The following is a 21,872-nucleotide window of genomic DNA, read 5'->3' as shown; positions in this document are numbered from 1 at the left end:
CTCATTTGTATTTTTGAGGTTTGATAAATTAGAGCAAGGAAAAAACACCAGCAGTGCCATATTTAAACAATAATAAAATGTGGCCTGTTCAAATGTTATGGCACATTTTATATTTTGTGCTTTTTCAAAAAATTTAAACTCATATAATAAACTCATATTGTGCACTAAAATTTGCAGAAAAAAATGCCACATTTGTTATGTAGTGTGGATGTGGTATGTTGTTTGGATATCGACTATTTTTAGGGCTGATCAAATTAACAATATCCTCAGCAGTAGACATGTTTGCAACTAATAAGTTCAGCATCAGTGTTGTACTGGACCTATGGAGACTGTGGGAGCGGCAGTGGACGAAAACAGGAAATATTGATAATTTGTGGAACTTCATTTAAATGATGAACGAATTTTTCATGAAACGTATAAACCAAAGACCTGCGTAAAGAAAAGTGCCAACAGTAACAGTGAGGAACAGTGTGAATTGATTTTTTTTTTCCATGTGCCTTATCATGTATTGTAAAGGAATACCTTACTGAACACATTTAGCACAGTGTATTCACGCTTCAGCCATCACTACTCCACAGTGCTCTCTGGCCAGCACTGTGTACACTGTAAGGGTAGGAACTGAATAAACGCGTCAGTCTGCTCCACCTCCGCAGAGGCGCACACGACTCCCTTTTAGGGACATTTATCGCTCGATGTTTTAAACAGTCGTGCAGATTTTCAACCACTCACAAATCACAGTTTCTTTAGTTAAGATTAAGTTTAATATATTGGTATAAATGTCCATAAAATTAGCGAATATTAATCGTTTTCGACATTAATAGTGAATCTGGCGTCACCGTGTCCCCCTGCGGTGAAACGTTTTGGTTCAGTCCGGCGCTGTGCTGTATGCGCGGGAGGAGAGAAGCGTGTTTAAGCTGCTAAAGAAGAGCATTAAAACTCCGGTAAGACCCAGTTAAAATTTAGATTTGAAAGATTAAAAACGATTAAACCTGATGAATGGTCGGAGAGCTTGTCTGAATGGTGAATTGGCTGTGTATTTGCATTCTGTACCTTGGTGTCAGACTCTCAGGTCACAGGTAGCAAGTTAGCATTGGGGCTGCAAAATAAACCCAGCTAACGTTACTGTTTCCTAGCCCTGGTTTTCTCTTCTTTAACGGAATTTTACAAACATTTTATTGTTCAACTTTCTTTGCTCGAGTTATTGCAAAAGAATGAGGAGGGTGTCTGGGCCACAGTGCTGTTTGCTTTTGTGAAGGGGGAGGAGGGGAAGCAGGAAAAGTGCAGCAAAAACACGATTAAACTCACTGTTTGCACGCTGAACTCACCGAATGAGTGAACAGACTTCTCTGCAGTGCTGTTTAAAACGGCCCCTCTAAATTAAAGCAGTTCTTCTGCAGGTTGGGTTTCTGGGGGCATGAAGAGCCTTTGCTTTGTGTTAAACTATAATCTTTTTTTTCTGTTGCAGTGAGCTTCCTTTCATCCACGTTGATAAATATGGCACGAGATTACAAACCTGGAGATCTCATCTTCGCCAAGATGAAGGGCTATCCTCACTGGCCAGCGAGGGTGAGCTGCTGTCCACTCCTTAAAAGAATGACTCACCAAAAAATTAAATGTACACAATTACCCTAAGCATAGTCGTACAGCCAAAACACAGTCTGTAGTTTTACATGTAGCTTAAAAAATAATGTAAGTTTACTGCATTAGGCTGCTACAGCCTCATAGCTCCAGTGCAAAACAAAAGAAGAAAACATGACTAAGCTACATTTCGAGGTAGGGGTGAAATTGTAGATTTTTTATTAGTTTTTTCAGTGAAACATTTCTGTGACAAGTTACTGGAGAATGGAGATGATGTTAGATTGGCTTTAAAGGGGAATTACTCAGATTTCAGCATAATTGAATGATGTAATATGTAAGTCATTCACAGTGTTTTGTTATGAAATGCTACGTTCTGAAGAGACATGGCGAATCAAAATTGTTTGCCATGGCATTGATAAAAACCAAATGTTGGAAGAGTGTATTTCCTCTAAAATCTCCTTCATTGCATGAAATCGTTTTGCATACACTGCCTGATGCTGAAGACATTGTGTTATGGTAGTTTTACAATATGGTTCTGGCCTAAATGTGATGCTTCAGTCCATTAATGGTGGTGAGGTTGCAAGGCAAAATACATTTTTTTCAGATTTTCCATTATTTTACTATTATCAACATTTATACATAAAACTCAGAAGACTCATTCTTACATAACCACTGAACTATGCAGGATTTTGTGGTGGGGGAGAAAGGGTGGAATTACCCTTAACATGATCTATTAAGTGATTTCAGGTTTGGTTTTAACAAAACTTTACATTGCTTATGTATGTGCTATGTTTATATGAGTTCATCTTCTTGTAATGCCACTCTTTTTTGTCTGTTACTTCAATTCCTTATTAGATCGACGAAGTGCCAGATGGTGCTGTGAAGCCGTCCAATATTAAGTTCCCCATCTTCTTCTTTGGAACTCATGAGACGTAAGTATACAGGACATGGCTTTGTTTGTATTGCATTGTTAAATCAACTTTGTTCAGAGTTTCTTTCCCATGTTTCAGTTCTGCATAGTTGGAGATCAGAAACAGTACTGACAAAACAGCTGAAAGTTAAAGATGGAGCTCCAGGTTTTGCACTATAGATCCAAAAGAATCCAAACAGTTCTTCTAATGAGGGAGTTCAGCTACTGTAAGGGTCACCTATTGCTGACATAGGTGTTCAACTGTACTCCTTCCAATATCTTTGGGATGGAGTGGCTTTTGTGATCTAAAACTAATCATCCAACATCAGTACCTGACCTCACTAATGCTCTTGTGGCTGAATGCAATCAGATCGTCATAGCAATGTTCCAACATTTAGTATAAAACCCTCCCAAAAAAGTAGAGGCTGTTACTATAGCAAAGGAGGACAGACCCCCTAATAATACCCTTGATTTCAGAAGAAACGCTGGAATAGCAGGTGTTCTCAAACTTTTGGACGTATAGGACAGGCTTCCCCAACAGATATTAAGGCTATTTATAGAGTGTATTTTCCTTTCAATGGAAAATCACCATACAAAATCCTGTGTAGTGCAGGGCTAAGCTTTATCCCTGTCAGTGAAACAGCACCATTGTCATCATCAGTCTGTTGTGCTTTATGAATGCCTGACTGAGTTGTTAACACCTAAAAACACCTTATTCTGCATAATTGTGTTAATGCTTTCATTATTTCAGAGCATTTTTGGGTCCCAAAGACATCTTCCCTTATTTACCAAACAAAGAGAAATATGGTAAACCCAACAAAAGAAAAGGCTTCAATGAAGGGCTGTGGGAGATTGAAAACAACCCTAAAGTGGAACTTAATGGACAGAAGGTACAGTATATTTTTATACATACCTCTGATATCACAAGACAATCAGTAAAATGGTGTTTACTGCAGTTATGTAATTACGTGCATTTTCTCGGCATCCTTGAAAAATTGTGTGTATAAAATTTGAATGTATTCAAATATTTGACAAGGATATGTCAAAATCAATGAATGAGCCCAGATGACAGATGATTTGTGTAATCTTGGTGGGAAAATTTGTAAATAAAATTTTTTGCTTGACTACTGCTTTAAACTGTGCTGTGGCAGTCCAGGACTGGAACTGATTTAGATCCTTCTTTCCCATACAGTCCGTGCACTAATATACCCAACCTGAGCCTGAAGGATAAATCTGCAGCATTTCTTTGTATGGTCGTATGTGCACTGCCTAGATGCCTGTATCTGGTTATTTTGCTTGTTTATTTATTAATTTATTTCGTCATCCAGGTGATGGCAGTGGAAGCAGTTTCTGATAAAGATTCAGACAGCAGCCCTGAGGGGGATGACGAGGGAAATGAAAAGACTCAGGAGAAGAGGAAAAAGTCCACTAAAGTATGCTTCTTTCACTCACTGAGGAACTCTGTGTGTGTATAGCAGGGGTTCCTTTTCCTCAGTCAACCAGCCAGTACACTTTTTGCTTTTCTATCATCCAACAGTAACATTTTGCTCTGCCAAAAGTCAGCCAGCTCTCAGCTGTGTTGGATGTTGGAACAGTGCAAAGCATGTCCTGACTGGTGGCCCATGGGTTGGAAACCCCAAGCTGTGGTACTTCTGTTGGGATACGTCCATCGGTATCTGGATATCCAGCAGATGTTCTGTACCTGCAGTTTCAGGGCATGATGTGGCTTGTGATGTCTTGTGTTAGCAAAACACTTAGGTAGCTGGTGGGTTTTATCACTCGACATGGCCAAGAACTACCTTCCTTAACACAAAGGGCCATTTGACTTGCATGCCTTGAAACTACAGGTGTGCAACCACTGCTTGCTGTCCAGGTCTCTAGATGGATGATGTCCCTGTTTGTTGCTGTAAACGCCTACACGGAGCTCCTTGACGGAATGATGCATTCTGGGCCCTGAGAGTGAGGTGGGCCTGTTGATTTAACTCCTGCACCGTGGGGCCCTGTTTGTTTGGACTTGTACAGGTGGCTGGAGGTGAGGCAGGGGAGGAGGAGGAGGAGGAGGAGGAGGAGGAGGAGGAGGAGGAGGAAGGTGATGGCATGGAGGTGTCTGAACAGGGCCCTCTTGTGGAGGAAGTATGTACTACTGACGTCTGCATGGGGAGCTGTGACTCTGCAGTGTTTTTATTTCTTTATTCATTTTTCCATCATTTCAAGATAAGGAAGCTGCATGTGACACTTGGTGAGGGGGAATTATCAGCTGTGAGATTTGCCTGGGTGGCACTTGTGTTGATTCTAAGCCCCTAGGTTAGTATGGTGAGGGTTGCTTCTGTCAGTTTTCTTCTGTTGCTGGTCTCTGGCTTCGGATTTGGGGCAGTGCTTCCCTGCTGCAGAGAAAAATGACTAGGTACAGACAGACCTGTTCGCCTCTCCTTACTCAGATCACTCAATATCTCCTTGCACATATCTATTGTTATTAGGGACGCATCGATACAGAATTTCTGAGCCAACACGACAACTAGTTAATACATTTTAGGCCTAAAAAACAAATCTAATTATTGTTTCTAACTTTCGCTCTGTTCCTGTGTCAAACCTTTAAAAATAATAACAATTACATTTTCTTGTTTCTCATATTTGGCACATAATGAATTAGCCACCAATATATCAACCACCCTTGATTGTTATAGCTTAAAATTGTCATGTTTGAGCTCTGTTAGTTGTGCATGATCAGTGAGGTGTTTATTTAGTCATTCTTTTTTTGTTTGTTTTTTGTTTTTGTTCTTTGCACGATTATCATTCTCGAAATTGTCCCAATCATAGTCTGACTGTAACGGTCAATACCTGGAATCAGTGGACTAATTGCAGAAAAGGGAAGAATTGCATGCTCTTCCCCACAGTCCCATTCCTCATTCATCCTTACTCTTTCAAACCCATTAGAATGTACCAGTCATACATTTTTTTCATAAATATAATGTCAGTCATTTGTTTATTTTGGACCTTTTGTAAGGTTTTCCTGTTTTTAACATCATGTACATCTGAGCTATTTCACCCAAAACTCTGTTTTCACTTTTTGTTTCTTTTCTAAAAAGGTAAGTTATAAAAATCAAGCTAAAGTTTTAATATAGGGGAGCGCTGGGCACAACCTAATCCAGAGTAAAATGTAACACAGATTTTTAAATGTAGTTAACATCATTAAATGTACTTTTGGTTATCGACTTGTATTTCCGTAGTAAACTTTTGTTTTTGTTTTTGTACCATGAAAGTAACTTTTTTTTTATTGCAAGTGTTCTTCAGTTATTGACTTGTGTGTAAGTCACAGAAGTCCCATATTATTTTAATTACCTGTTGTTGGCTTAAATAAATTACAATTTTAAAGCAGATACACTCTTATAGGTGAGAGCTAGCCAAACAGAAATACAGCCTCCACACAGCAGGATTAGTTTTAAAACACTGTTACAATCAAAATCCCCAAAGTCAACAATGACAGAACACTATATCCCCCCAGTATCAATTTAGAACACTTTATTTATTTGGAACTTCTTTTATTCACAGGTTCCTCAGAAATGTACTGTAGAAGTTATGTAAAAAAAAAATCAGTTTTACCAGACCTTTTTAGCAGCTATTACTGCTCAGTCTGTTACAGCCCCTCAAATTGTTAGTCTCTCCTATGGGGTTAGTTGTAACAGTTCTGCTCACGCTACTTCCAGCTGTGTTGTCCACAAACAGTAGGTGCTGAAAACAAATTTTGTGTAGATTACTTGTAATAAAGAAAAGTATTAGTCTTTCTCAAATCTTTTAAAAATTGTTTAGCAAAAACCAAAGTGTGTCGTGCCTCACTCTCCCCTATATCACAAAACTTCAGAATCTGCTCTAACAGTATAAAACTTAAAAAATCTTATTCAAACCAATCGTTGCTCTGCAAACTCATAATAAAACTGAAGGCTGGTGAATTTTGGAATGCCTTCTGTGATTGGATCAGGCCCCTTTAGACAGGATTTTTTAATAAATGCCTAAACCATCATCAAGTTGCCTTGCTGTTCTTCATTTAAAAAACAAATATCCAAAGTGGTGGAAAATTAGTGGAAGACTTTTTGTGTGGGGATAATCAAGGGTTGAGAACAGGTTTGAATATGATTGGTTTCAGACTTTTTGGGAGCAAGCAGATCACGCTGCTGACAGGCTGATATTCAGGCTATGACTGTTGGCCCACTGATGTCTCTGACTGTGTTATACTGTTTTAATAGAGGTTTATTTCATTACTCCCAGGACTCTACGCAGAAAGACTCGACAGATGGTGCCAAAGCTAAAAGAGGAAGGAAGAAAAAGGTAAGAATTTGGTTTCAGTTCATATTTAGTACTTTTATGGTATTAAGCAAATGACTTAAATATTATCAAGTTACAAAAGATTGCACAATTTAGTACTAAATTTCAGTATCTAAGTAGTCAGTCTTATCAGCGTCAGTGAGCCATTTCTTTATTTATTTATTTTATTATTATTTATTTTTTTTAAAACAAAGGTTAAAAAAAGGTATTCAAAAGTATTGTTCAGGAGTTGATTTCAAAGCAAAGGTATTGGTATCAAAAACGTTTAAACAATACAGAGCCCTAATTGCAATGTTTTAGGGTTTTATGACAAACAATGCAATATGTAAAAACAACAAAAAATAAGTAAAAAATATAGATGGATGACCTTTTCCCAAAATAAGCTAATTATCGCTCTAGCAGTGGAAAGGTTGTGTTTAGAGGGGAATTGATGCAGTAGTTTAGTATTCTGGTTAGGGCTACGCAATATGGCAAAATACCTTATTACATATTGCAGCTGTTTGGCCGTGTATTGCAGATGCATTTGCAGCATTATTAATAAATGTTTATATTGTGCAGTCCTACTGCTGGAATGAGTTAAATCATTAAAATGTTCCAAAAATCATTAGAATTTTCAGAGACAATCTGGCACAGAACATCCTGGCAGGAATATGATTATAGAGTTTGGGCTCCAGACCTGCAAATTGGGGAAAAAAAAAATAAGTCGCCTGTCACAAACAGTATTTCACCACATCTGTTTTTTTGTTTGTTTTTTGTTTTTTTTTTTGTGTGTGTTTTGTTTTGTGTTTTTCAGAGTGAAGTTGAGCAGGACTCAGAGAAAGAGGATGGCGTGGCTAGTTCCACCTCCAGCCCTATAGGTCAGACTTGTTCAGTTTAAAAAGCATCAGTAAAGCTTTTTTAATGGTGTATTAACTAGTATTAGATTTATGTCTTCTGTTCTTGGCTAGAGGTATTCATTTTAGAGATCAGATGAGATTACTGGTCATTTAAAGTAACCGTAACTTTGTTCAGCTACAGTACAAATGGAAAGAACAAGTTTTTCTGCACCAACAGACCTTTAAGAAAAAAAATCACACTGTTCACATTACTTGAAATGGCACAAATTTTGTTTTTTACCTGATGTGTTACAGAACTGTTTTCAGAGCCTTTTGAATACACACATCTTTTCAAATTACATCTGAGCTACTTTCGTATGTGATCAGATACGCATCAAATATATACATATTTCACCGTCTCCCTTAATCATACACAGCTGAAAGCTAATCTGAGCTACTGATCCTTGTATGAAGGTTTGTGTTGCTAGTTCATACATTTGTTGTTCACGTTGCTTATAGATTAGGAGGACTATATGGCAAAAATATTATGTTATGATACTTAATGACATTTTCACTATACATCATATGTATGACAATATTTTGACACAGACACAGAGCAGTAGTGCCACATTTAGAAATTGCAGATGGTCAGTGTTCTTCGCACACTGATGATATCCACGCTACACTCTGAAAAGAATCCTGACATGTAATTTGTAATGATAGCGATAAAATATCACTATATTGCCCACCTCTTACATTGGTCATTCGCAGGTCATTATTTATTAAGATGTACACATGCAGGTGATTTCAGATGTGTTCGCATTAATGACAGATAGGGGTCGTTTACACCCACAAACAGGAACCGTTAAAAGTGAATTCCAATAACTTTAAAATGTTTAAATCTTAACAATTTAATTATGCAGAAATTCTAAATAATCAGTGGATTTTCCCATAAGGCTAAAAGTTCAAATCTGAGCAAAAAATCAGAATTGAACAATAAGGTTTGTATGTACTTTAACTCCCAGTTTAGCGATAGACATCTCAGCATTGCTGTGCTAAACATCTTTTGATTGTTTTGAGTATTGACACAAAATTGAGTGTCGATATTGTGCATATTCAGTGTATGTGTGTGTTTCCTCTCTCAGGTGGGGAAGCACCAGCTCCAAAACGGAGAGGCCGGAAGCCCAAAGCTGAAAAAATGCTTTTGCTGCAACAACAGGCTTCACATGGGTCAGCTAATGACATGTGAGAGTGTGTGTTTTTGTGTTTGTCTGTGGTTCAGTTCAGAAATTCATCTGACTAATGCTTCATTACACTAGTAGAAAACCAAGTTTACATGTTTTCCCCCCTGAAAAGTGTGTCTGAATCTGGTGTTTGTGTGTTTAGGTTTTTGGTCTTAAGTTACAAAGCTAATGTAACTAAACGGACAAAAGTGCAGACAAAATTCAGGCTTCAAGACTGCTGCTACTACTGCTGTTTTCAGCTCTGTGAATGTACTTTTGTCCATGTCTGTATGTAACAGTATGTCATACTGTGTCAGAAACCTCATAAGCAAGTCTATTCGGAATCAGAATCTTTATTCGCCAAGTACCAGATGTACAAGGACTTTCGCTTGGTGCAGGTGTCAAAATAAAATGAAATCCAATGATATAAATATAGAAAAAGATTGTAGCACTGCCTGGGCTTAGGAAAGATGCTGGAGGCAGGGTTGAAAGTCACAGCGGTCATTTAACTTTATTTCTCTCTCCAAACAAACACAAAGTCTCAGCAAATCAAAGCTGGCCACTTTTCCGTGGCTTCAAAACTTTTCAGTCCTTTTCTCCAAACCCAAGCTTTTCAGCTCTTCAATTTTTCTACTGCTGCTCGTTCCTCTCTCCCTCTCTGTTCCCTCTCTGCTCTTTTTAAAGGTGCCCACACTGCTGTCGTCAGATCAGCATCAGCTGGCTCTAATTAATTAAGGGTAGCGAGAGCACTTGAGCAGGGAGGGAACGAGAGCTTGTTGCTCCACCTCCATCACCGCCCATGCTCTCTAGCTTGTCCAGCGGGAACGAATGTGAGGCAAATTAAAGTGGCCTCACCACGGTGCCCAGGAGATGGGGCTTGGGACTCGGGTGCTGTCCCCTACTCCCTCGCAGATTCCGTCCTCTTCTGGCTGTCTTTGTATGGTTTCGTCTGGGCTCAGACTTCGGGCCCCACCCTTGCTGCAAGCTCACATGACCGGCATCGGGGCCCTGAGGACGGGCGCATGCCACAAAGATATGCTCTCTAAACGAGTAAATAGATAGTACACAAACAGTTTGTAATATAAAGCATGTGCAGTGGGAGTTGAGAATAGTCAAATACTGAAGTACATATAAACAGTGTGTACAGCTAAAATTGAGCACCTAATATATATGTAAATATATTTATAAAAAATGTGTATTGCAAGAAATGGAAGTGCATACGTTCACTGACTACAGTAAAGTGGAAAAGGTTCTTGTCCAGAAGAATTATGGCGTGGGATATACAGTGTTTATGTACTTCACGTTGTGTTTAATAAACTAGTAATGGATGAGTAAAGGTCTGAGGGTGAGGGTGGAGAGACGACAGCTGATTATTTTCTCGCACATCACACTGTACGCTGTAGCTTACGCTTGGCATGTGAACATGCAGAGCCAAACCAGACGGACAAGGAGGATGTGGTGATGGACTCTGTCATGGCAGTGTAGAACTGGACAAGCAGTGCTTGATGCAGCTGTCTCATGAAGTACAAGTGCTTACTAAAGAGATTACTTAACAATCCCACTTGGTTTGAAGTAAGGCTGTGATGATTTAGACATGCGGTTAGCACCATGCGTGTTGGTGGAGTATAAGCTTCCATTACTTGTTTGCTACATTAGCCTCATAGCTCCAGTGCTGAACTAAAGAAGTGAACTTCAGACACCAAATATTCTTCTCAGGCTGTGAGCTGTCACAGACAACCTAGCATTTACAGATTCTTTTTGAAATTTTGAATCTTGTAGTGTGAGCACCTCGACAAGAAGTAGCAGGAACAGATGAGCAGCAGCCAATAAGAGCGTGAGAGAAAACGCTCATTGAGCGAGGCGTGAGCAACCAAAACAAAAACAAACATGGAGAAGGGGTTATTGGAGAAAAAAATCTGTGTATATTGACTGTTGCAGCTGCTGTCCGCCACTTTGGCTGGGCTTGGAGTCTCTTGGGTGAATATTCACGGCAGCCTTCTCCTCTATGCTGGCAGTGGCTGATATGGACCCAAGAAAATGAGGGAGCAGTAGGGCTAAGAAAAGAGCAAGTTTAAAAGTAATTCAAATAGACTTTCCAATCAATTGTTGTTTTATTTTTTTTTTGTCAGCAAAGCTGTGTTCAAAATAGCATAATTTGTACTGCATACTCAACATTGTACATACTGTATACTGTGCTGCTCTTAATCAGTAGTAAACAGTAACTATGCAGTAATTTAACTTTTATTAAATTGATGAAGTAAGCAAACCCACCTCAAGACCAGGGGAAAAAACTGATTGAGTGCAGCAGCATTTGGACAAACTGTTTTCTTTCATTTTGCTGTCATTCATGTATCCGTATAAGACTGAATCCAAGGATTTTCGGGGCTGACCGGCTGGATTTGTCAGTGGTTACATTCTGTTGAAGTGACCGCTTTGCACACGGCATACTACTTACTACTTTTGGACACAATCTGTTCATGAGCAGTATGCAGCAGCCTGTTTTGCCCAAGTTTCTCAAGCTCCAGTTTGGCATATGATCGACACTTCTCACAATTTTTTTCACAAGTCAGTGGAATTAATGAGGCGCGCTTTGTCTGATTTTTCCAAGTAAAAGTTCATGTAGTGTCTTAGCCTTGTGCGCGGTCATTTGTTAGTGTACCGCTGCATTAACGAACAGGTCTCAAGCGATAAATGTCATGTGGTATGAGCAGTATAGCAATTTTGAGACAAAGGTCACTTGGCATTTGCAGTGTTGTGTAGTCCAGGACAAGACTACAATTCAGGTCTTACTTCCTATCACTCTCAGAGATGCTACTGCAGATGTAGACCGGAAGCGCAAAAGAGCCCCTGAGGACAAGAGCAAGTCTTCTGAAGAGGAGGACGAAAGGAGAGCAGATGGGAGGAAAAGAAAGGACGAGAGTAAAAGTGGAAAGAGAGAACCGGAGGCCAAGAGGAGAAAAAACGCCAAGGAGGAGGGCTCCTCTGACTCTGAGGATGAAGCGGTATGTCTGTGCTCTTCATATAATAGAGACTTTAAGCAACAACATCAGCAGGGATGGCTACAGCAGCCAGAACAAAAAGTGCTGTTCTGCGCATACCCAAATTTGATTCTGCTCGTCTACAATGTCGGATTGTTAATTTTACATTTTAATTGTGGGTTTAGTTAAAATTTTATTTGTACCATGTAATAACATTCTTTTAAGTTCAGCACTTTTTTTTTCCAAAGACACTAAGTTTAGTTTTATTTTTCCATTTTTCTAAAGATATTTCTTCAGGTAAGCAAAGACTGTCATGCCATGTTAAGAGCTGTTAATTAGTGACTTTACATGTCAATGCATAAAGTCCCAAACATCGTAATGGATGGGGTGCTAACCACTTTCAAGGATATTCCATGGTATAAAATCCCATCACAATCTGACCATTTAAGATTTTTTGTGACCAAAACAGTGGAATTAAATAGCTCTGCTGGAAAGCATATATCAGAACAATATATGTTAAATAATTATAATCTGAACAGTAAAATGTGCTGGTAAAGTACAATGTTATACTTATGAATATTTAATGCCAGTCACAGTGTTTGAGAATGATGGATTGCTTGGCAAACTGATACATTTTTGGTCATATATTTGTTGTTGTGCAAAAATGTGTTATCACATGATGTCCCATGTTAAAAAAAAAAAAAGGCCACGTTTGAACATATACATTTTGTGTCATTGCCAAAGCTAACACTAGAGCTAGTCAGTGCAGCATTATATACTGAAGAGGACTCATTTATCCTGGACGTGAGGTGTTTTAAAGAGCCTTAATGAAACGATCTAAATTATGGCACTTTACTGGGGCTATTGCTAAATCCAAAATTGAGTAATCTGTCAGTTATTTTGAGGATTAATCGAATGATCATAACAGCAAACATTTCATTTTACTTCGTATACATAAAATTTGTAACTACAAACGTGCACATTTGCAAGATCTTGCTGGTGTGTTGCTTCTTTTCCAGTGATGCACATAGCAGCAATTTGAGTGCTAATAGCTCATCATTGTGGGAATTTTCAGACCGCTGAACACAACTTTGTAATGACTTGTGGATTCATCATTCAAACTGAAAAGTAAGGCTAATTCACCTAACCTAAATTTCTAAAAAGTAAGTGATTTTAATTGAGTGGTCATGATAGTCCTGCACTATACAGTGTGTTTTATTCTAACTAATTTATTAAGCTAACTGTCAACAGATAAATTAAGAAAAGCTAACTGATCTTAATATTTTTCTTATGTTGCTAGACATTATATTAAAATTATTGTTGGCAAGTACAGTAATCTAGATAAAAATTCTAGGCTAAAGATTTATTATCTAAATACAATTCCATGTGCATGTTATTAATGTCAGCTCTGTTCCGATCAGTAAATTTACCCATTTCTGGCTTTAACCATGCCCACGGTTTGTTTGTAATTTTAAACAAAGTATCAAAAAAGTATAATTAGGGAATCTGTATCGAAGACAAGGTATGGGTATTCGTATTGGTGTAGGTATCAGAAAAGTTTTGAACAAACCCCAGTCCTATTCGTGACTGCCAAGTTATGTGTTGGATTTTTTTATTTTATTTTTTTTTTTTTATGTTAAAGAAGTGGGTGATGTTATGGCGCTAAAGTCTGGGAAGTAAAGTCTGTTGAAAGAGACTAGGGAAGCACTAAACTGCGCTGTGCAGGAATCCCTCAGGACTAGGACTGAGAAGCAGTGTTAAAGTGTTTAAGGCAGCTTGCCCTGAAGCGAAAAAAGCAGAAACCCTTCAGACATGCGCTACAAAGCTGGAATCCTGATGTGAACGTCTTTCGGTGTATTTATTGATTCGTTTACATCATTTTTCCAATAGGTTCTGAAAACTTTATTGGTATATTCGCTCAGCAACTTGGATATCCTTGGCATACAACAAATAGAGAGAATAAAACAGTCCTGATAATGTGTGTTTGTTGTGTTGAATTCTGAGCAGAAGCGAAGTGGACAGGGCAAGAAACGGATCCTGAAGCAAGCGGACACAGAGAAGGAAGAGCGGCGCCGCAAACCAGATGAGCTGAAAGAGTAAGACAACCTAGAGCTGAGCACACATACTTTCCACACTCACAGATCGTTTCTTAAATCTCTGATGTGTGGGCATTTTCACATGGCCCTAATAGAAGTCCCCTCCTAGTACTCAAGACCAGTTTTGAGGAGGGACTCTGCATAATTGTTGACAGTTCCTACATAATTTCATTGTTTTTTTTGATAAGCTATAAATGTCATTCCAAGTGGTTTGATATGAAATAGTTAATTTTAGACAATATTACTGACTATGATTTCTTCACAGTGGTGGTGATAGAAACCAGGGTTCACAATATCAACAATAAATGTCACTATTTACTATCCAAAACCACAAGTAAACTTATAGCTGTCTTCTGGAGTTTTATATTTACTGTTAATAAAGGTAAAATAGTGGTAAATCTTAAAAAATAAGTTTTCTTTGGAAACTGTTCTGCCTTATAGCACCTTGCATATAACACTGCATAAATGGATTTTAAAAACATGTTTTAATGAATTACTGAATTAATATCTCAGGTATCAGGCAGCATATTTTAAGCGTTTGCTGTAATCATTTTCTGTGAGGGAGCTTTTAGAGGCAAACTCAGATTCAGATCTCTGGTTCCCACCACCACTATGAACAATTCTGACTTAGCAAGTTTCTCTAGATCTCAGCATATACAACAAATCACTCTGAATGATTGATCTCATTTGAACCATTTAATAAAAAAAAAAAAAGGGAAGAATTCCAGTCTTGCTAATTTTATCTAACTTCACTTTCTTGCAGATTAGGAAAAGAGGATGGGAAGAAAGATGAAAGGAAAGGAGAGAAAAGAAAGGGTGAGTTAGAGAGCGAATTATGTCTGTAGTGTTCATTTACATATTTCAAGAAGCTAATGATAAATAAGACGGGAGTCGTTTCTATACTACTAGTGATTGTTGGCTTGGTTACTAAAGTGCCATGGAAAAAGTATTTGCCCCTAATTACTTCTATTTTTTCATATTTGTCACACTTGAATGTTTCAGATCATCAAACTATTTTTAATATTAGACAAAGATAATCTGAGTAAACACAAAATGCTGTTTTTAAATGATTTCGTTTATTTAAGCAAAAGTGCTGCTCTGTCCTACCCAGCCCTATGTGAAAATGTAACTGACCCCTTAGCAACTAAATCAACCAGTTATCTAAATTCAGTTGACTATTGGGTTCAATTTCACTAGCCACATCCAGGCATGATTACTGTCAGACTTGTTGAATCTAAACAACACTTAGAACCTGTCTGACAATGTGAAGCAGGCTCAAAAAAAGTCCTCAAAAAGCAGTGCATAATGCCACATTCTAAAGAGACTGAAAAATACAGATTTGAAACAAAGTCATTGAAATCTAGTCTGGCAAGAGTTACAAAGCCATTGCTAAGGCTCTGAGACTCCAGTGAGCCACAGTGGCTTTGTTTACATGCAAAGATTTTTGCCAATCCGATTGAATACAATCCGATTACAGATTCAGACTGAGGTGTTTATATGCACACTCTGTTCAACAATTTGATGGAAAATCTTCGTTTACATGAGCACTACAAGTAATCTGATGCAAAATGACGCGCATGCGTGGAGTAGCGCTTAGAGTAAACGTTACCATGACAGCGAACATCATGTGAGGTCCAGTCCGAGTGAGATGGGTTTCCAGTTGGCGCGCTTGTGTTTTAATTGCTTTAAAATGATGTAAAACTCAGGAAAATGTGCTTCACATGCACTTATAAAGGAAGCGGCGAGAGGAAGACGTCGTGTTCTGAGACTCATAAGCTGAACGTCCGTCCCACCGCCGTCTTTTAAAGACCAGAGCATAAACTTCGTCTCCTCCGCAGACCAGTTTCTGCTCCGCCATGTTGAGCGGTATAAACGTTCGCCATGACGCGACGCACATGCGTAGAACATGCTCACACATTCCAACTGGGATGTAATCGGATTCAGGCGTTTACATGGCTATTATTCTTCTATTTAACGGATTATTTAGAGGTTTACCCACCTCGTTCAATCGGATAGAAATTGTATTCCGAATGGCCTCAATCGGGCTAGACTGTTCCGATTGAGATGTTTACATGGACGTGTTCTATTCCGATTGAGCTATTAGTCGGATTATTAACGGATTATCAGGCTGCATGTAAACGTGGCTAGTGAGAGCCAATATCCACAAATGGAGAAAACCTGAAACAGTGGTGAACCTTGCCAGGAATGACCAGCTTAACAAAATTTCACTGAGAGCGCATCAACGACTCATCCAGGAGGTCACAACAGAACAATAAGAAATACATTAGGCAAAATGACATCCAAGGGAGAGTTGCAAGGTGCAAACCACAGCTGACCATAAAGAACACAAAGGCTTGTCTCACATTTGGCAGATGACCCCCAAGACTTTTGGGGTAATATTCTGTGGACGGATGAGTCGAAGGAGGAACTTTGGTGGCAGGCATGGGTCCTGTTACATCTGGCGTAAAGCTAACGCTGCATTCCACCATAAGATCATCATACCAACAGTCAGACATGGTAGTGGTAATGTGATGGTCTGATATAGGTTTTGAATAAATCTTTGTCTTCAGTAAATGAATGATCATTTAAAAGCTGCGTTTTGTGTTTACTTGTTTTGTTTTTATCTTACAATAAAATTAGTTGAAAGATAAATATTTAAATGTGACAAATTAGCAAAAAGAGAAGAAATTGGGTGAAAGGCATATACTTTTCACAGCACTGTATAAGAGATTTTTTTTTTTCAGGCCTGTATGCTTTTCTTGTTCTCAACACAGAAGTGTCAACTGAGTCCAGGCTGCTGAGATTACACGGGGAGATTAAGATTTCACTGAAGATCGATAACCCAGTGAGTGCAGATTGTTTACATCTTCACTACTTCAGTCTTTGTGGGCCCTCAGCCAGTTCACACTGTTGTTAAGCTTAAGCTCTCCATATATGACAGCTATTAAGGCTTCTGCAGCCCTTGACTTCCAGCCTTGGATTTCCAGCCTTAGGCATGCTGGGAACTGGAAGAGAACAAAAATAATAATAATAATGTGCTGGGAGTCCACAAAAACTGGACAGAGAGCCTCAGAGTTAGAGCCATATGTATTAAAACCCTTTCTTGTGGAAATATGTAATTGAAGGCAACTTCATTCTACTGTGTGCTGGGCAATAGTGTGAACTTGTGAATTACATTTCTTCTACATAGGCTTCTCCCATTGTCACGAGTTCAGTGCAACAACAAATAAGTTTGGTTATATGTTTAATGCATACTTCAATGTAATGAGGTTTGTGTTGAGAGAACTTAGTTTATTAGTGGTGTAACAAGTATCTTTCAAGGTGAGGCTCACAGTTTTATACTTTTAGGCATTGAACAATGCATGCAACAGACTAGGTTAAAGCTAATTTTAGAACTCCTTGTACTGTCTGAAGTAGAAAAAAAAAGTAAGCCTACAATAAGGGCAGACCATCCCTCCTCTGCAAAAGCTGCTTTCTCTTTGTAATAATCGAACACTGAGTGAACATTTGCACACCTCATAAGCACATATTAGCTTGTAACTAGCGTATTAGCTCGGGACTTGATCACAAACTCATAGCTGGTGAAAGGGTGAAAATATATTTCTCTGACATGCTAACGTGTTGAGACATTGCCCACTGAAGATGAAGAAATACCTGTAGATACACTGTGTCGTACTGCTTAGCTGTAGCTTTAGCTCATTAGCTCATTCGGTGCAGTTTTTATTATTATTACGTATTCCACATGACAACCTATTATTTTCCTTTGGCTGTTCTTGAAAAATAAAACGTTTTCAAAAGTTATTCCTGATTCGTTCACAATGATATTTTACTTAACTGTTTATATTTTGTGTTTTGCAGGACGTAAAGAAGTGTTTGGTGGCTCTGGATGAACTGGGGTCACTGCAGGTCACCACGCAGCACCTGCAGAAGCACTGTGAGCTCATAGCCACTCTGAAAAAGGTACATTTCTGGGCTGGAAGCTTCCTCTTGCCAAACTGTAAAAAAGCCTTTCCTGATCAGGTTTTGACTAGCATCAGTGTGGAGATTTGATTTATTTATTTATGTATTTATTTAGTTTTGTGCTATACAGTCACGTTTTGCATTAGCGTATCTTTTATTCATGGTGAAAACAGTTTAGGATAAAGTCAGATAAAATCAGCTTAGATTGAGTTTACAGTAATAATTTTTTTTCTACGTGTCTTTCCAGATCCGCAGGTTCAAGGCCAGCCAGGATGTGATGGATAAAGCCACAATGCTATACAACAAGTTTAAGACCATGTTCCTGGTAGGGGAGGGAGAGGCTGTACTGAGTCAGGTGCTGAACAAATCCTTGGCTGAGCAGCGGCAGTTTGAAGAGGCCAAGAAGGGGGCACTAAAAAAAGCAGAACAGACCAAAGAGCAGAGCGCAGGTGAGGAACACTGCAGTTCTTGCTCAATTAGATTATGATTCTTTAGGAAGCAATTCAGTGCCTCGTGAAATTGCAAAGTTTACCACAATTCGGTTATGTTGATTAGGTTCAGAATTATTTTTAAACGTGGAGTAACTAATTACACAGTAGACAATTAAAACAATCCACCAAACTTTATTTTCATGATTGAAAACAATCCAAGAATATGTATTTTGTCCAGAAATTACCGCATGCTTTATTGAATTCCATCAATCATGGTCAGTTCTAACACTCTGAAATAATGCTGCTGAATCAATACATTTTTACATCCCTGCATCCTTAATCAGATGTCATCAGATAAAGGGTCACTCAACACCTAACCTCTGCTCTGATTTTGTTCCATTTATACTGCTGTCTTCCACTCATTCTAAGCCATGTTAGCAATTGTATGTACTGTATCTTCCATTTTTTCCTCCATGACAGAAGCTATAAATAAATATACTGGATGCATTTTTTTTATTATTATTATTATTATTATTATTATATACTAGCATTTAAAAGTTGTATTCACTTGTCCTATTAGCATTTTTTGTTTTATATACAATACTCACTTGGAATGGGGATTTAAATATTACAAACTATTTGCCAAATGTGTTTGGTATGTTTTAAGCAACATTTCAGGGATTTTGGAATGAATAATACATATTGTGTAATTATCTGTTCACATTTATTTATTTTCAAGTTATCTGCCTTGAGCTTTGATCTTTTGAAATAAGATGAATTTTGCATATCCATTTTATTAAAACATCCTACAGCTTTCTCGGCCATTTTAGAATCTTCTACAGCTCTGGTGGTCATTCTGGACACACTATTTATTTATTATTTACAGATGTTGTACAGATCTAACATATTAAAATAATTATATACATTTATCCGCAACCAAATATATTATTGTTTTTAGTAGTAGTAGTGAATATTTTTTTTATAATTTTTTTTTTGTTTAACCAACATTACCTGTTTCTCCACAGATAACAGGGTTTTGAATGGAGACTCCAGCCCTGAGGAGAAGAGCACTGAGGCTGAGACTGAAGGAGAAAGGCCTGGAGAGGACAGTGCAGCCTTGGAGAAGAATAGGTGGGGATTTCTTCTCAGTTTATTCCTTTTTATTTCCTTTTTATTTCTCTTTTACATTGATGAACGTACATTCATATTAGTTCATTCTTATTATGTAATGATTCAAATCTGAGGAAGTGAAGTCAAGTACCTGGCGTTGAAGGGACAGAAAGGTGAAATTAAAACTGTTCTGTGGTGTTTGGATCTATAGCTTGATTGGCTAACTTAGTTAGCTTAGCGAGCAGACCTGACAGTGCCACACACCAAAGTACGTTTTATTGATAATGATAGCTTACCAAGTAGTGCCGCACACCACATTACTGCCCATCCCTAGAGTGTTTACACACAGATACAATGTATGTACTTCAGTTTTGTTTCTGTGTGTGTGTAGTGGGATAGAAACTGCAATAAACTGTTCAAATGTGTATAGCGTGCTCCTGTCTCTCGGCTTTAAACTGCTGTTACTGCAAACACCAGTTTGTAAAGTGTAAGCAGCGCAGAAAAGCCAGTAAAGCAGAACCTTTTCCTTTTACACCAGTCATGACTCATGTGTTAAAAACTGTCATGAGAGTGTACTTTGCACAAACAACAAAAAAAAATAGACTTGTGATAGCTGCATTAACACATTTTACATGCTGCTAGTTTGCCTTAACATAAGGCAGCTAGCTCAAACACCCTGAAACACTGCCATTGGATATTTTATTTTCCATTTTACAGTAGACATTTAGACCATTTCAAATGTCTGAAAGCACACCTCGCTGCTGCAGGTTATAGATAATGTTTGAGTGGTGTGAATAGAGCTGTAGATTAGGCTTAATAGCAAATATCAGATCCATTACAGTAGGCCTGCACCCAATCTTAATTCTCTCCCTCTCCATCTCCCTCTGCACGCAGTGTTGTGAACCCAGCAGAAGAGTCAGCCTAACGACAATGCACCTTCTGTCAGTCCTACTGCTTTTCTGTGGAAACTCTTCACTGTGGGATGGAACCATAACTTCTTTGCTTCAAAGTGCGAAGGTCACCTTGTATCTGCATCCCCAACAGTGGCCTCCTCATCTTGAAGCATCAGAGTTTAAGGGATTTGCCTGTGTTTTAGTACAGATGTTTTTAGTGCCAATGTGTGCATTTTAGCTCTGGAAGTGTTTTCAGAGTCGTGACGTTTCAACACATTAGCCTTTTTCTAGTGTTTTATAGAGTAGACAGTACCACTTGTCTGAGAGTTTATAACTGTCTGCATAGACAAGCTGTTGTAGCTGAGGGGCGCATCCCCATTTTGACTGACTGTTGATTTGTGCTGTTTTTACTGACTAAATCATTCCAAAGTAAATCCTCTGTCTTTTCAAGCTGCTAGAAGGAAGTTGGAGTAGCTACCACAAAATCTGAAGTGAAGCAGATAACCTGTGAATTAGGGCAGTATTTCTCAACCCTGCTGTGCGTAAACTGCTGTCATTAGTTTTAAAGGAGTAGTCCAGCATTTCTCAACCTAATATGTTCAGGTTCTAACATACCTGAATCAAATCATCAGCTTATTATCAAGCCCTGTGTAAGAGAACATAAACAGAACCAACTTGTCCATGTAAGAGAAACCATTGGGCATTTGCTGCAGTATCTGTTATTGCCTTTTGTAATTAAAATTATTGAACTTGGTATGATACAAATACGGTAGTTGGAGATCAGGTTTAAAATATTGGAGTAATCCTTTAACCCTTTTAGTCAAAATACATTTAAAATAAAAGCTGTTGAGCAGTTGCCAAAGCATCTTCCCATTGTCCTCTGTTAAGTGCATTTAGAGTCAGCTGTTTCTTTTTTTTTTTCGCTGTTTTATTTTTTTGAATTTGTATGTGGCAGATAGAGATCAGATTGAAAATTACAAGAAAACTTCTTTAACATACCTAATTCTGCCCACAAAGGCCTTCATAGTTAGCTGGTGATTTGAATGTGTTAGAAACTAAACTGCACAGTGCACATAGAGGTCTGGAACTAAAACATTGCTTTAGATAGAGATTTTCTGTCACTAATTAACCGATATTTGTGGTTTATGTCCTGATTACATGCTTCAGTATTCTCTTATGCTGAGTAGAATAGTTTTATTTTAGTATTTCTAACTGCTGCTTATACGTCTTCTGTTTCCAGATAGATGTTCCAAAGTTTATTTTGATACTAAAGTGCTTCCTCTTTTTGTTTCTCTTGTCTACATGTCTGTCTGTCTGTCTGTTTTAAGCTATCAGTGTTGTTGTCTGTGTAAATAAGAGAACTGTATTTTTGTGCCTGTTTATAAAACCTGTTCTGGCCTTAATAAAGTAGTGCTTGCCTCAAGCTCATGTTTTCACTGTGAATTATTTGATAGAATGAAATGTTTCTTTTAACCCTCAGTTGTAGTGCTTGAGGTCCTCCTACACTACAGTTTTGAGTCACATAATTATCCCCTTATCAACTGACCAGATTCTGAAA

At 38.3% G+C, this 21,872-nt stretch overlaps 1 protein-coding gene across 3 annotated transcripts; it reads left to right on the top strand.

The window, feature by feature from the left end:
* Positions 1–668: 668 nt before the first annotated feature.
* On the top strand, positions 669–21,737 carry psip1a (PC4 and SFRS1 interacting protein 1a). Of its 3 annotated transcripts, none has more exons than XM_036574805.1 (17): positions 669–941; positions 1,466–1,566; positions 2,434–2,510; positions 3,240–3,378; positions 3,817–3,921; positions 4,511–4,621; positions 6,752–6,811; positions 7,602–7,665; positions 8,769–8,853; positions 11,653–11,848; positions 13,832–13,920; positions 14,684–14,736; positions 16,695–16,765; positions 17,779–17,880; positions 18,128–18,329; positions 19,337–19,442; positions 20,316–21,737. In XM_036574805.1, exons 2-17 carry the CDS (start codon positions 1,495–1,497, stop codon positions 20,344–20,346), a joined length of 1,563 nt encoding a protein of 520 aa, XP_036430698.1. In that variant the 5' UTR covers positions 669–941; positions 1,466–1,494; the 3' UTR covers positions 20,347–21,737. The 3 variants fall into 3 exon arrangements, with proteins under 3 accessions (XP_036430698.1, XP_036430697.1, XP_036430699.1); XM_036574804.1 differs by having other exon boundaries at positions 670–941; positions 8,769–8,868; XM_036574806.1 differs by lacking the exon at positions 4,511–4,621 and having other exon boundaries at positions 671–941; positions 8,769–8,868.
* Positions 21,738–21,872: the final 135 nt, after the last annotated feature.

The sequence above is a fragment of the Colossoma macropomum genome, unplaced genomic scaffold (genome assembly GCF_904425465.1).
Source record: "Colossoma macropomum unplaced genomic scaffold, Colossoma_macropomum, whole genome shotgun sequence".
In the NCBI taxonomy this organism is placed as follows: Eukaryota; Metazoa; Chordata; class Actinopteri; order Characiformes; family Serrasalmidae; genus Colossoma; species Colossoma macropomum.
This window is presented reverse-complemented; position numbering and strand designations above follow the sequence as displayed.

Excerpts from the sequence above, each read along its gene's own strand:
- psip1a (XM_036574804.1), top strand. The coding sequence starts at position 1,495 with ATGGCACGAGATTACAAACCTGGAGATCTCATCTTCGCCAAGATGAAG. Across the intron at positions 1,567-2,433 it reads ATCCTCACTGGCCAGCGAGG|ATCGACGAAGTGCCAGATGG; the intron begins GTGAGCTGCTGT and ends ATTCCTTATTAG. Across the intron at positions 6,812-7,601 it reads AAAGAGGAAGGAAGAAAAAG|AGTGAAGTTGAGCAGGACTC; the intron begins GTAAGAATTTGG and ends TGTGTTTTTCAG.